The sequence below is a fragment of the Antedon mediterranea genome, chromosome 2 (genome assembly GCF_964355755.1).
Source record: "Antedon mediterranea chromosome 2, ecAntMedi1.1, whole genome shotgun sequence".
Taxonomy (NCBI): Eukaryota; Metazoa; Echinodermata; class Crinoidea; order Comatulida; family Antedonidae; genus Antedon; species Antedon mediterranea.
Window position 1 is genome coordinate 8,696,153 of NC_092671.1, and position 12,844 is coordinate 8,708,996.

A 12,844-nucleotide genomic window follows, 5' to 3' on the forward strand; every position below is an offset into this window, starting at 1 on the left:
AAAATTGGTTCTAGTAAATTACAAAATATATCAAGCTACATCTCTGGAGAGAATGGTAGAAGATGTTATATTACTTATACATTTCCTCAAGTTTATTTTCAGAAAATAAATATCATTCTATAAAGAAATCAAATATCTTGAGACATATTTCATTAAAATTTAATGTCAAATCAAATTTATAGTGTAAAAACAAATCAAGTTTACGGTTCGATAAAGTATTTATGTTCACCTTGTGATGCCTTTGTTACACAGAACAATCACGTCGTACGCTACAACGACGAGAAGACATGTAACGCCATGTTCTTTGATCAGCATACTTGTGGCCCCGAGAAAGATTGCGACAAGGAACAATCCTGGTCTTGTGGTAGTGGGAAATCCACCTGGTATTTCATCTGTGGACACACTCCTAAGAAAGATTTGTATGATTGTGTACAGTAATGATTTAAAAATAATGAAATTGAAGTCACTCTTTGGAAAACTCTGGGGTTACAGATAGTAACACTACTTTTGTATATAATATATACTGTGGGCAGATTTGAATCAAAGATTTTGGGATTGTTAAGTTGCAGTCGACCAGTCACCACAACCACCTGTTTTTAAATTATGTTGTAATTTAGTTGTGGTTAGCTTTGTTTTGTCACAGTACAAAAAAAATTAAAATTACATTTGAGCTGTGAGTTTATTTTAATGAATATTAGTGTGTATTAAATAATCCAGAATTCTATTAATTGTCTAAAAGAAGGGGGAACATGATGCATTAAACAAACATTATGCAGGTCGAAAACTTAGTTATATTTGAGAACATATAAAAATGTACATTTTGATGTCTAAAAGATGTTTACATAATCGCATCAAACCATTCTGTAGGTAATCTAGCTATCGACATTTGTAATAAAACACAGCGGGTTGATTTCAAAACCACTGATGTTTGGGAACTTAATCCGACATAAAATACGCCATCAATACTAATTTAATTCTAGTCGGCTATAAGTACGACACATGAAACCAGGACGTTGTCAACATCTACACAGACTGTGTCACGTTGTAAGGCGTGCCTGTTTACGATCAAGGTATATGTTTCCAAAATCAATGTATCTTTACTATGAGTAGAATTACACCACGAAATTGAGCCTAATTGAACAAACCAATATTATCCAACAATGTTGTATTTACTTGGACAAACTAGGTTTTACGTCTAGTTGTTCCAAAAGACTTTCATGCCTATTTCGTTTTATGATTTAATCGATTAAAGTATGATATCAATTGAAATTCCATCGTAAATTAGTTTGTTGTAAATAATGTTTTACTTATTCTAGTCAAAATTTTTCTAAAACTAGACATATTTAGGGGGTATTACCCCTCCGCACTTCATCCTTCAATATAATACGGCTGAAATTTCAGACTCTTAAATTAAGGCCATTCTTAGAGCAAAAACCATATTTTCTTAAACTTAAATTATTCAATAAAAACGAGATTTATAGCAGCAACTAGTTTGTGTGTCATTCATTTAAAATAAATTATTTGGCATGTGTAAATTTTTTACAAAATTGAGTTGTACCATTTAGTAAAATTTATGATACTTTATGATATAATTTGTCTAAATTATTACAGATACTTGGTAAAACTTATTTATGTCAAGTAAAGTGGGTTAAGCGTGGAAGTTGTTTTATATTATTTGATAAAGTATAACTATGTGTTCAGTAAAATAAAATCTTATTTGTTATTTATGCAATAATTTAAACATTTAACAGTCAAAACAAGTATAAAAATTGAGAAAATTAAAAACATTTTTCCTTACTCTGGTAATATAGTACTGTACTCGGTACAATGAGAACATGTGAAAAAAAAAACAAAAAACAAAACTCCCTTCCAGATAACTGTAGGTCGAATTTAACCTGAGCTGAGGTGGTCTAGTGGTATGAACACCAGGTTAGTGATCATGGATTTCAGTTTGAATTAAGAATAAAATTTACATTTATTGCAAGAGTTACTTAAAGATATATTGTCCCCCTTAAAAAAATATTTTTTTACATTTTTTTGTTGAATATGTTATTTTAATGTCACATAATAGTTATTCACTCTCACAAAAAATTGGGTCTGAAAAAAATTTATTTACCTGAGAAAATGTAATTTAAAGCAAAAAATGGTCAAATTGTCTGGAAGACAATGAGTTTTTGGGTAATTTAACTGTTTATTTTGTCTTTTTATAGGTGAAATAATTTGTTTCCCCCGTTTTTTGTTTTTTTTCTTATGGAAGTGAACAACTTCATTAAAACTGCAAAATGGCCTATTCAAAGTCCGATTTAAAAAATCTTTATTTTTCATGATTTTGGGGGACAATACATCTTTAAAGTAGCTCTCTCTCCTACTTAGTATTTAAACCATGATAGTAGTCCTCAATATTAATCAGATATTGAAAATAAAAAGATTATTACCGAACATAGAGGAATATAGTTAATAAGAAAAATAAACACGCCAATATATCTGCTCTACCAACAACGCCAGCAACCTGCAAGACAAAACAATAATTACAAATCAAAAAAATTATTTAGATTCTAGAAGTAATTAACTATAATTAACAAATACATCTTTGAAAGATAATTATGATCAGTATGATCAGTATAATCAGTATTATCAGTATATATCAGTATAATCAGTATAATCAGTATTATCAGTATATATCAGTATAATCAGTATTATCAGTATAATCAGTATTTTTAATGTTAATTCAATTTTAAATCAATTTTATATTTTTTTATGGAATTGTCTGAAAATGAGACTTTTTTAACATTTTATTATATAATATTTTTTTATATTTAACTTTGCCTTAAGTTAAGATGGTCCAAGGATCTATTGATTTTATTAACATTGTGGTTTATTCTTTTACAATATTAATATAACTGGTTGAGATAAATCAGATTAACATTAATATTTGATCTTCATTAACCATAGCATGCAGACATATCACTATTTTACGCTAAATTCAGTTTTGTCTTAATGATGCAGAAATGTGACTAATTTATTTTGATAAATAAACAAGTATAAAATGAATCAGCAAGAAACAAATTATTAAAATTAATTTATTTATTTTGATAAATAAACAAGTGTAAGATGAATTAGCAAGAAACAAATTAATAAAATTGATTAATTTATTTTGATAGATTCAGGCAAAGAAATAATTATTTACAGTTTACTGAGATTTTTAACCTTTACAATTGACTTTTACTAAAATAAGGTATTTTAAAAAAAAGTGATTATATAACTATCTGTATTATAATAACCATACTGAACTATACTCTATTCCTCAAGCCAAAACCTGGTTATACAGGGCCGTAGCCACCAATACGGTTGATAAGGTTTCAACCTAACCACTTTTTTCACAGAGGCTTTTGATAATTACCCATTGGCTTGAAAAAGATTGTTCCCTTTTTTGTGAAAACTGCATCCCTTTATATCGTGTGACTACATCATCACTGTTGTACAGTAGTTCTAAATCCTATGCATTCATTCACAATCAATTGTGTTTAAGTTTCAAACTCAAAAGCTCCAATTGGTCAATGTAAAATCTATTACTTTAAAAGAGCTTACCATAATAATCAAAAGATTTTAATATTAATCTATATTTTTGAAAAACATTCTGTTTTTATTAGAACAACTGTTTGTATCGCTAAAATTCTCTGCATTCAAAGATTACAGAAGGATCAGATGGACGCAATCATCAAACTAATCATTTAAGTACACCAACTACTGATGTCTTTTGTGATGCTTAGAGATTTTATGTAGTTTCCATAACAAAATGATTCAATTGGTAGGGTTGTCATCCCAATGCAGTGAAAAACTGTCATGTACCAGAGAACATAAAGGTAACCCCTACTCTAACGATACACTATGTTGTTGTAAGTCGGCGTTATCAAAACAAATTTGGTCTACCACCAGAACTATCAAACATTTATACAGCTCCAATTCCAAAAATATGACCAAAGGTATTCTGAAATTTGCTAAATAAACAAGTTTTTAAATTAATTAAATGAATCAAAAGTGGGAGAGAGTTTGACAGGTGGGAGTTCGTTCCAAAAAGGAGCGTCCACCGTAGGTCTTAGTGCAGAAACAGGGAAACAGATCGCAATGATTTGTCAGAAGAGACGAGATGGAACTACACAATATAATACATTGATATCACCATCCTAACAATCTATATTATGTGAAACATGGTTGCATAATGGAAAAATTTCTCCATTAACACCACTTCATAATCGTACTAGGTAATTCCTCTATGGTGGTTGCACTATGGAGAAATTCTTCGATGCTGGTCACACAGTACTAATCACAACAGTACTACAGATTGACAATTCATTCATTATATTAACTTTTTAAATTCCACCAAAATTAAAATCTTAGTCTAAATCAATAGTTATCATTTAATCTTTCATAATATACAAAGTATTTAACTTTTGACTTTGGAGTAACAGAGCCTTTGTAAACATTCCTATTGTATTGTGAATACAAATCTTCATTGTTACAAATTCCTGATAGTTTAGGGCTGCCTGGCTAAACACACAGTTTACCATCATTTTATATAAATACCTTTTCGGTACAATTAATTCAATTGTATTTGATTTATTGTACGAGTCAGAATTATTATCAGGTTACTGTAGGTAAGCATGTTCTTAGATTGTATTGACTTGGATGTTCCTCACTCTAAATCTTTATTTAGATTTTATAAGATCATAATGGGCCAAACAAAATTTCAAGACATGTTGTAATATATTGTACAAGTAAGAATAGAATTTTACTAGCTGCATTCTTTTTCATAATAAAACTCACTCAAGTTCTGCAAATTACCTTCTATCATAAGCAATGTTTTAAAGATAGTAAAAATGATATATAACTGGAGTTGTTCTATTCTAAGGCAGGCGAATTTGCAAACATAACAACGCCGACAGGTCTCGTTATCAGTTTAGCCAGGTGCCGCAAACGCGTCATGATCCATATCCAAAATGTAGGTCATGTTTCAAAGACAGTAAAACCATAACGAAAACAATTAAACATAATTTACAAGTATACGACATAATAAAACAAAATGTGTATTTTTGCACGCAATTTAAATATTAAACTCACTATTTACACTTTAAAAAATGTGGGTGCCCAAGTTTTTACGCATTATTGTATTTAGCTGAATTATAGCACCACGAGGCATAATTTGAGAAGCAACATTTATTTTTACTACAACTAACCAATTTTAGTAGAATTCACGGTGATGATATCTTGCATATTTGTCTTATGCATGAAAATAAACTGAAACATTAAGATTTTATGCATGCTTTTAAAAGAGTAGAGTATAAATGTACTGAACAATATCATCTGTGTAATTCATATTTAATTATTTCTTCTCTTTTAATACAAACAAAGGATGTATTATGACTCATAATAAATTAATATGGCAAAGTGATACTCTTGAGTAATTAAGTTGAAAGTTTCTGGTACAAGAGTTAGCCAATTCTCGGTATTGCTTCTATGATTTCTGTATACAGTGACTGTATTACAGTATGTTAAGGTCCTCTCCTATTATACTGAACAAATAATGCCATGTGGAGATACAGTACCAAGTGTAGTTTAAAATAGTTTCCTAAAGCTCTGTCTGCACTATCAAACTAGTTTGAAAACAAAAATGTAATGTGCCCAAATATGGTAGTGATATGCCCAAATATAGTAGTGATATGACTTCATCATCATCATGTCCATGTCACATTTTTTTGTCACATAAAGTTTGATAGTGTAGACAGCAGAGCTTTTACATTCATTTCAATATTTACACACACGGAGGTATATTTTGGTTGGAATGAAAAATGTAAACCTCTTACAGAAATTGTGCCGAGGACACTCATTTGAGTTTAAGCATTGCACTTAATACTATAACAAATTACTATTAATATAAAACAATTAGCGACATGCTAGAAATGTCCTCTGTTTCAATGTGGACATACAATTTAAATGGATAACCTTTTCGTTAACTAGAACATCGTTAGGCTTTTACATCGGTAATTGTGATTCTTTGATTTATATAGTATAGTAGATTTTGCATTTGATATTAATAGAACTCTAGGATGAAATTCGGTCATGGATTCCAAACATATGACTAATAACCTAAATTAAATAACTGTACTGCACTTTAGTTAGGAAAAAAGAATTAAAAGCTTTTTTTTTAAAATTTAACTAGTGTTTCTAACCGAGTTAGTGTGTTAAGTTTTCAGACATTATTAATTAATGTTACTAGGTTTTTACAGGGAGCACAATTCACCGCAAACGTGCATAATAATGTCATAAATAATAATTAGATTTTGACACATACAGATAATTCACAGTTAGTTAGTGCATTTTTCCTTGGTGTAGGCCTACAGTATAATTGTATAATCTCCAACTTATTTTTATTTATCAAAGAATGAGGAACTCGTAAAACCTGACATTATTTCAGTCTAGCTGTCAAGGTAAATCCCAACAAATCATGGAAACTGAGGAAAACCCTGACAGCCAGAAATGACTTAACGATCTCTAACAAGACAGATCAATTTCACTTTCAGTTAATCTTCAATATTTATTGAATTATGGTAATTTAAGAAATGGTAATTTAAGAAAAATAAACTGTCACTAATTAAATCAGATATTCATTAGACGTTTAATTGAATTTAATTATTCATTATTTAATCAGAGATGATGCCATTGACCTTCAGCACTGGAAACTTAAAAAAACAATTAACATCAGCTAGAATGTAGTTTCCTGAACATGACATTTCCTAAGGTTGAGTGAGGCAATAGATGGGAATAATGTTGTCTAGAAATAGAAATTGTTTTTTTACTGGATTACATTTAAATATTAATGAATAAATGGCGGTAAATGAATATTGGTTTTAAATCCTTAAACAAAACCAGAAATTAATAATTTAGAAATAAAAAATTCTCAAATTTAATTAAAGAGAAATTTAATGTTCAAAATTATACAACAGTGACACTGGCAGTCTATGAATGAGTGCCGCTTAACTGGATAAACCAATAACAGCACTTTCTCTCTCTCCCCAAAGATACAAAAAGAAAAAATCAATTGAGAACCCCTATCAGTTAATGGAGCTGGCCTCCAACTGTTGACCGTGCATATAGTTGGACCATTTTTTCATAAAGTCATCATGTTTGTAGTGGAAAAATATTAACCAAATGTATCACAAAATTTAAAATAGTGATTTGTTGTCAGTTTGATTTTCACAAAAGTCAGAAAATTATTCAATCTATTGCTGCTAGTAATGACGCTGGTAATGACACAACAATGAACATTTTCCAACATATCAAACACATAACAATAAAAGTGGGACGAATCCAAAATAAATCCGATAAATAATGACTGGACAAATGTGTACTTTATATTCAAAATACAAATCATTAAAAAAAATCCATTAAAGCGTGGATTTTCCCGTTAAGATTATCCGCAAATGATTGCAACTGACGACACGATATTTTAGCTGTTAATATTTTACTTTAAATTACCAAATGTTTCTAACAAAGAGTAATGGTACATGCCAGGAATAATTGAGTACTATGTTTCACCAACATTAAAGCGACTCCAAATTCCATGCTTTGCTGAATGTTCAAAATGTTAATATTTTATAAATCAACGTTTTTCCAATTTGTGAATATGTGTTTTCTGATAGGTCTATAGAAAATATGACCATTTTAAAAATTATGTATTTTTCATAATATTTCTATTTTACTATAAATTAGGCCCAATGCTCATTTAAGGATTAAGTGGATTCATGAAACCTAAAATTAAAAGGACATTTCAGACTTTGTGATCCTCAAACATAAACGATCAGTCTCTACATGAACTTGAATGGAATAGTATGGAACAATGATGAGGCTATCGGTACAGTCAACTGTAGAATTCTATTGACACAGTCAACTGTGTGCCTTTGTTCTGTCTATTGGCACAGAGAACTAGACATGTGGTTGACTGTTCAGGAAAAAACTCTACATTAGGTGCATGGTTAACCATGACAATAGAAAATAATAAATAAAATGCATGCGTTGACCATACCGAAAGACAATGAGAAAAAAAAAATGGAATTCTTCGTCTGTTTATATATACCTGTCTCTTTCAGACCTTTATCTTTCTTCAATGTATCATTTCTTTTATCATTATTTCAAGTTTGATATATTTCATAAGACAACATGCACTATAGAAAAACAATAATAGAAAATAGCTATAGAAAAAAATCACATTGAGAAAATCTAAATAAAATTTCTTTAGGTAATCTTAGACAATGTAGGTTAGGTCAGGAGGCATTAAACGAATGATGATAATTTAACTTTCGAAAAGCAGCAGGAATATTATTTACAGCTAAAAATTCAAGCCGAGTAGAAAATGTAAAAGTGAAATGCGTAGGTTTGTTTTAAAATTGCACAATTATAAACAAGAGTCAGTACACATACAAATGAAGAGATAGTGCACTATTATACAAACAGTTTAAAAAGATATAGTTGACAATACTAACAAAGACACAAATATTGTACAAATACAAATAAGAAAGACAATGCACTATTATTTACAGCAAATATTTGTCGACATGTTAACAAGATTAGAATGCGAGCTTGAGAAAACTCCCTATTTAATATACTGTAAGAATAGTAAAAAGCCTATGTTCAAATTCTTTATTCAGGGAAGGTTGAAACCATAATGTGAATAGATTTGATGTACAGTTAGACTAGAGGCCATTATAATAAAAATTAATTATTTTAATACATTCATTGTATTATTTAATATAATTATTATAACAAATGGCGACTGACCCAAGTGGAATTATTAGTTTTCAACAACCACGATAATGAGATGAATGGTTGTCTTTTTATAGGATAATAGAAACTTATGTATGACCGTTTCAGTCGCTTGAAGCCACCATTAAAAAAGGTATAGCTGTTTAATACTACTAGTGACCGAAACAATCATGTCAATTTCTATTAGTTTTCAATATGTTTAAAGAATAACATTATTCTCAATCGTCAGAAAGAAAGATTGTGCCAACAGAAACATTACTTTCAGACGTGCCTATACTTCACTTCCATTGCCTCGTCATTCAGATGGGATGTCTAGTTGTTGGTCTTACTGTATATTGTTTATCTGGTGTACTGCAGATCAAGAATGGCTGTTTAGTTGTGGTGCCTACTTGACTCTAATTATTCGGTTTATTGTAATAGTATACATTTTAGTATTGTTCCACGCCCGATATACCATACGTGGTATAATATGCAAAAATTACATGATAAAATTCAATTAAATTCAATTTAATTTCTTTATTGCTGCAAATGCCATCAAGGGCTAATATCCGCTTAAACATACTACATCATACAAACATAATTATACATATTTACATTTAAAATTTAACACATAAAAATTATAGTCATTACTACTGTAGTAGTTATTATTTATAATTATTGTAATTATTTTTAATGATTATTGCTATACTTATTATAATAATTAATAAAAGTGAACGAATTATAGGTTACATCTTAAGGGCAGTTTTAATGTCAAGCACAGAAGAGGAAGACACGTTAAGATGATAAGATTGATCGAGTGAGAGTGAGTGAGGTAGAGTAGAGTGAAGAAAATGAGTAGTATGTCCTTTAAAGAGAAGATGAGAAGAGTGTCAATTGTGGGGAAGGACCATAGACATATTACGAACAGGAGGAAGAAATGGACAAAGAGGGTGTTCAGGGGACTGCATGATGGCACAAATAAATTTAATTTAAATAAAATGGTAACAGTAGAAAGTTATGGAATTTACATTTCTGATGTGTAAAATCACTATAAAGTATAAAGTACGGCTACAAAACATTTATTTACCTTTCCTAATACTTTATACCAAAAGATTAGAACTTAAAATGAACCAACTAGCTTTTTAACTAGATTCAACATACGTAGTAGACACGTGAGACGAATACACTATACTAGACTTATACAGCCCGATTACTCCACATGTTTTGATCTCACCATTAAACGTATAAAATAAAACAGCATCAGAGTAATAAAAGATAATCTATGTCATTTTAACGTTGCTCAGATGCAATCATAATCAGTGGGTCTTGAAACCTATCATCTACAGTATAGAATCAGGTTTAAATAATACAAATTGATGCGGCATGTATATACTCTCACTGCCAATGTATAAATAGAAACATGATCCGTATTATATTAAAATACATAAATAAAATTGCGAAATATATCTTATTGCATAGCAACTTCTACATATTTTTATTACATCATTTTTTGATGATTTATTAATATTATTATTAATCCTAATGCCGTAAAGTTTGATATTATATTTGTTCAATCATCTACAATTTATACTGTGGGTATAGGCCATTTGTTTTATCAAAAACTGAATGATTTGATGGTACTGTATATTGTTTTGTACTGTATAGGCTTAAAATACATATTAACTTCATTATACAGGTAGCCAAATTATTCAAAATTGAATTATGCACTATTATTTAACAGATACAATTATTGATAAATATTTATATTACATTATCTAGGATTTGTTACTAATATCACACATGCATGTTTTATATGCATCATCTGAAATGATTATATTTATTATATCTAGATATTATATATATTGTATATTTTGTTTGACTAAATGATAAGAGAAACAGGCATCAATAACGTAAATAGAAAATTCAAAATTGTTATTAAATATAGTTTTTTATAGTTTATCAACATTAACATATATTCACACTAATAGCTAAAAATATATTATACCTACACGCCTCATTTACATGATAATTATGTATTGTTTCGAAAAAAATAAAATTGACATACTTTCAACTTTTTTTCACAGCTTCTTGTACGTTGTCATCAATTTATGATGAATATTTATGAACTACGGTGGTCGTCTCAATTTAATTAAATTTATTATTTGAATTAATTTAAATTTCTTTTTGATGATTGTTACAAACTAGCTACTAGATTATAATTGGTTTTAATGAGAGTATTAATAGTAGGTTAATTAAATAATAGAAACCGGTTTTTATTATTTTATACTGATATACAGTAAGTCAATACTTTACCAAATATCGTTAATTATAATGTACTGCAAATAACTACACTAATTTTATTCTGTCTTATTCATTTAATTTCAATGTGTGATCATTTATTTTTTTCTGCAATGTGGCCTACATATGCAACAAAAATACACCTCACGCACAAGAACAATGAAACCTGTAAAATTAAATTATTATCTGACTATAAATAATGTGTGTATATTACGTACTAAATGAACTACTTTTAAATAATTTATGTTTAAATACGCCTTTTTTATTATATCAAATTACCTGTTTAACTAATATACAATAAATAATTTTTGCAAATAAAATACTATATAACTTTCATATTTCAAGGTTATTCTATTATTCAATTAGCTATTAAACTGTAATAATAATAGACAAAGAAGTTAATAGTTGAAATAAAGTGGACTGAATCAATAGACAGACAGACAGTATTTGTAAACATTAAGCATCTTCTTAAAATATTCTCTCTAAAATTGTCAAAATAAAAATAATGCATAAAATGATAGGTAGCAAGGAATAAAGTTTTGTTTTCTTTTGTTTAGAGAAAAGTCAGCTTTTATTTTGGGGCAGCAAATGAAGGTAGGAAAATTTGACAAACTAAAACTGTTGCAAAACTTGGACGGAATGCACAAGTGCATCAGTCTGATAAGTATACTACTCGACTATTTACCAAATGCTAGACCTCTTAAAGGGTTATGACCAGCAACCTGTGTATATGGCCTGGTGAAGTCTGATGAGAAGAGGTACAATTATTACAATCCAGGAAAATTATTCTTTTAAGTCTCTATCTCGGCAGCATTTGCTTGCCTTAATTTCACAATGGGCCAATTAAGCAAGTTCTGAAGGCTGTGTCAAATTATTTTACTAATACTTTTTAACATTTCTGCTTTAAATGGATATTACAATTAAAAAGAATTGAGCACCAGTTCAATACAGCATACATTGTTCAATTATCATTGGCAATAATAGTTTTAAAAAAGATGATCCTAAAAAGAAACTTTGAGATTGAGAATATCAAATGTATGCGTTTAGAATCTATACCAGTTGTTTAACAAAAGCAAGAAATGAGAAATAAAATGTAATGCTTATCAATTAATTCAACGGGTTACTGCACTTTGATCATAAACGGTACATTTATAAGTTGTATGACATGGAAAAATCAATTTACCAAGCACAATGTGTACTTCAACGCAATCAATTTTTACATTTAGAAGAATAGAAAATGAAAAGGAAATATTAAATGTACTGTATGCCTACAATACACCATGAACAAAATACATATATAATATTTATTCCATGAGTAAAATTTACTTTCAGAGATGAATTTATATACAATCATTTTTCATTTCATAAAGAATGTTTTGTATCTTCGTATCTTTTGTTAAATTTTCTAGTTTCGCAAAAGGTGTGCATTTACAAATTCTACAGTCTCTACAATTCTAAGAGTTCTTCCAGAGCAACACACAGAATATATAGGTCAAACCTTCACCAATACAGCTATGGCTTGGCGCCCTTTACAAGTAATTATTTAAGAATAGTAAGCCAAACGCGAAGACTGACTGACCTTGAATTTCTATCTAGATAATGGGAACCATTTACATGTATCCATCATGGGATGATGTACGCATGCTCACATCTGGAGTCTAATTGTCTACCACTTGCCGCATTGCGTGCGTGTGAAATCAAGGCCAGAATCTTTCCCGTCCTGGTTTACTAAAACGACTAGAATAAATTT

General features: G+C 29.3%; 1 protein-coding gene across 1 annotated transcript in view; it reads right to left on the minus strand.

Moving 5' to 3' along the window:
• LOC140040275 (protein O-mannosyl-transferase TMTC1-like) overlaps positions 1 to 12,844 on the minus strand; it is a 51,767-nt gene that overhangs the window by 19,739 nt on the left and 19,184 nt on the right. Inside the window, exons 3-4 of the mRNA XM_072086076.1 lie at positions 2,436 to 2,509; positions 230 to 406 (exon numbers count right to left, since the gene is read on the minus strand). Coding sequence (XP_071942177.1) covers positions 230 to 406; positions 2,436 to 2,509 — 251 coding nt within the window. The remainder of the gene's footprint in view (positions 1 to 229; positions 407 to 2,435; positions 2,510 to 12,844) is intronic.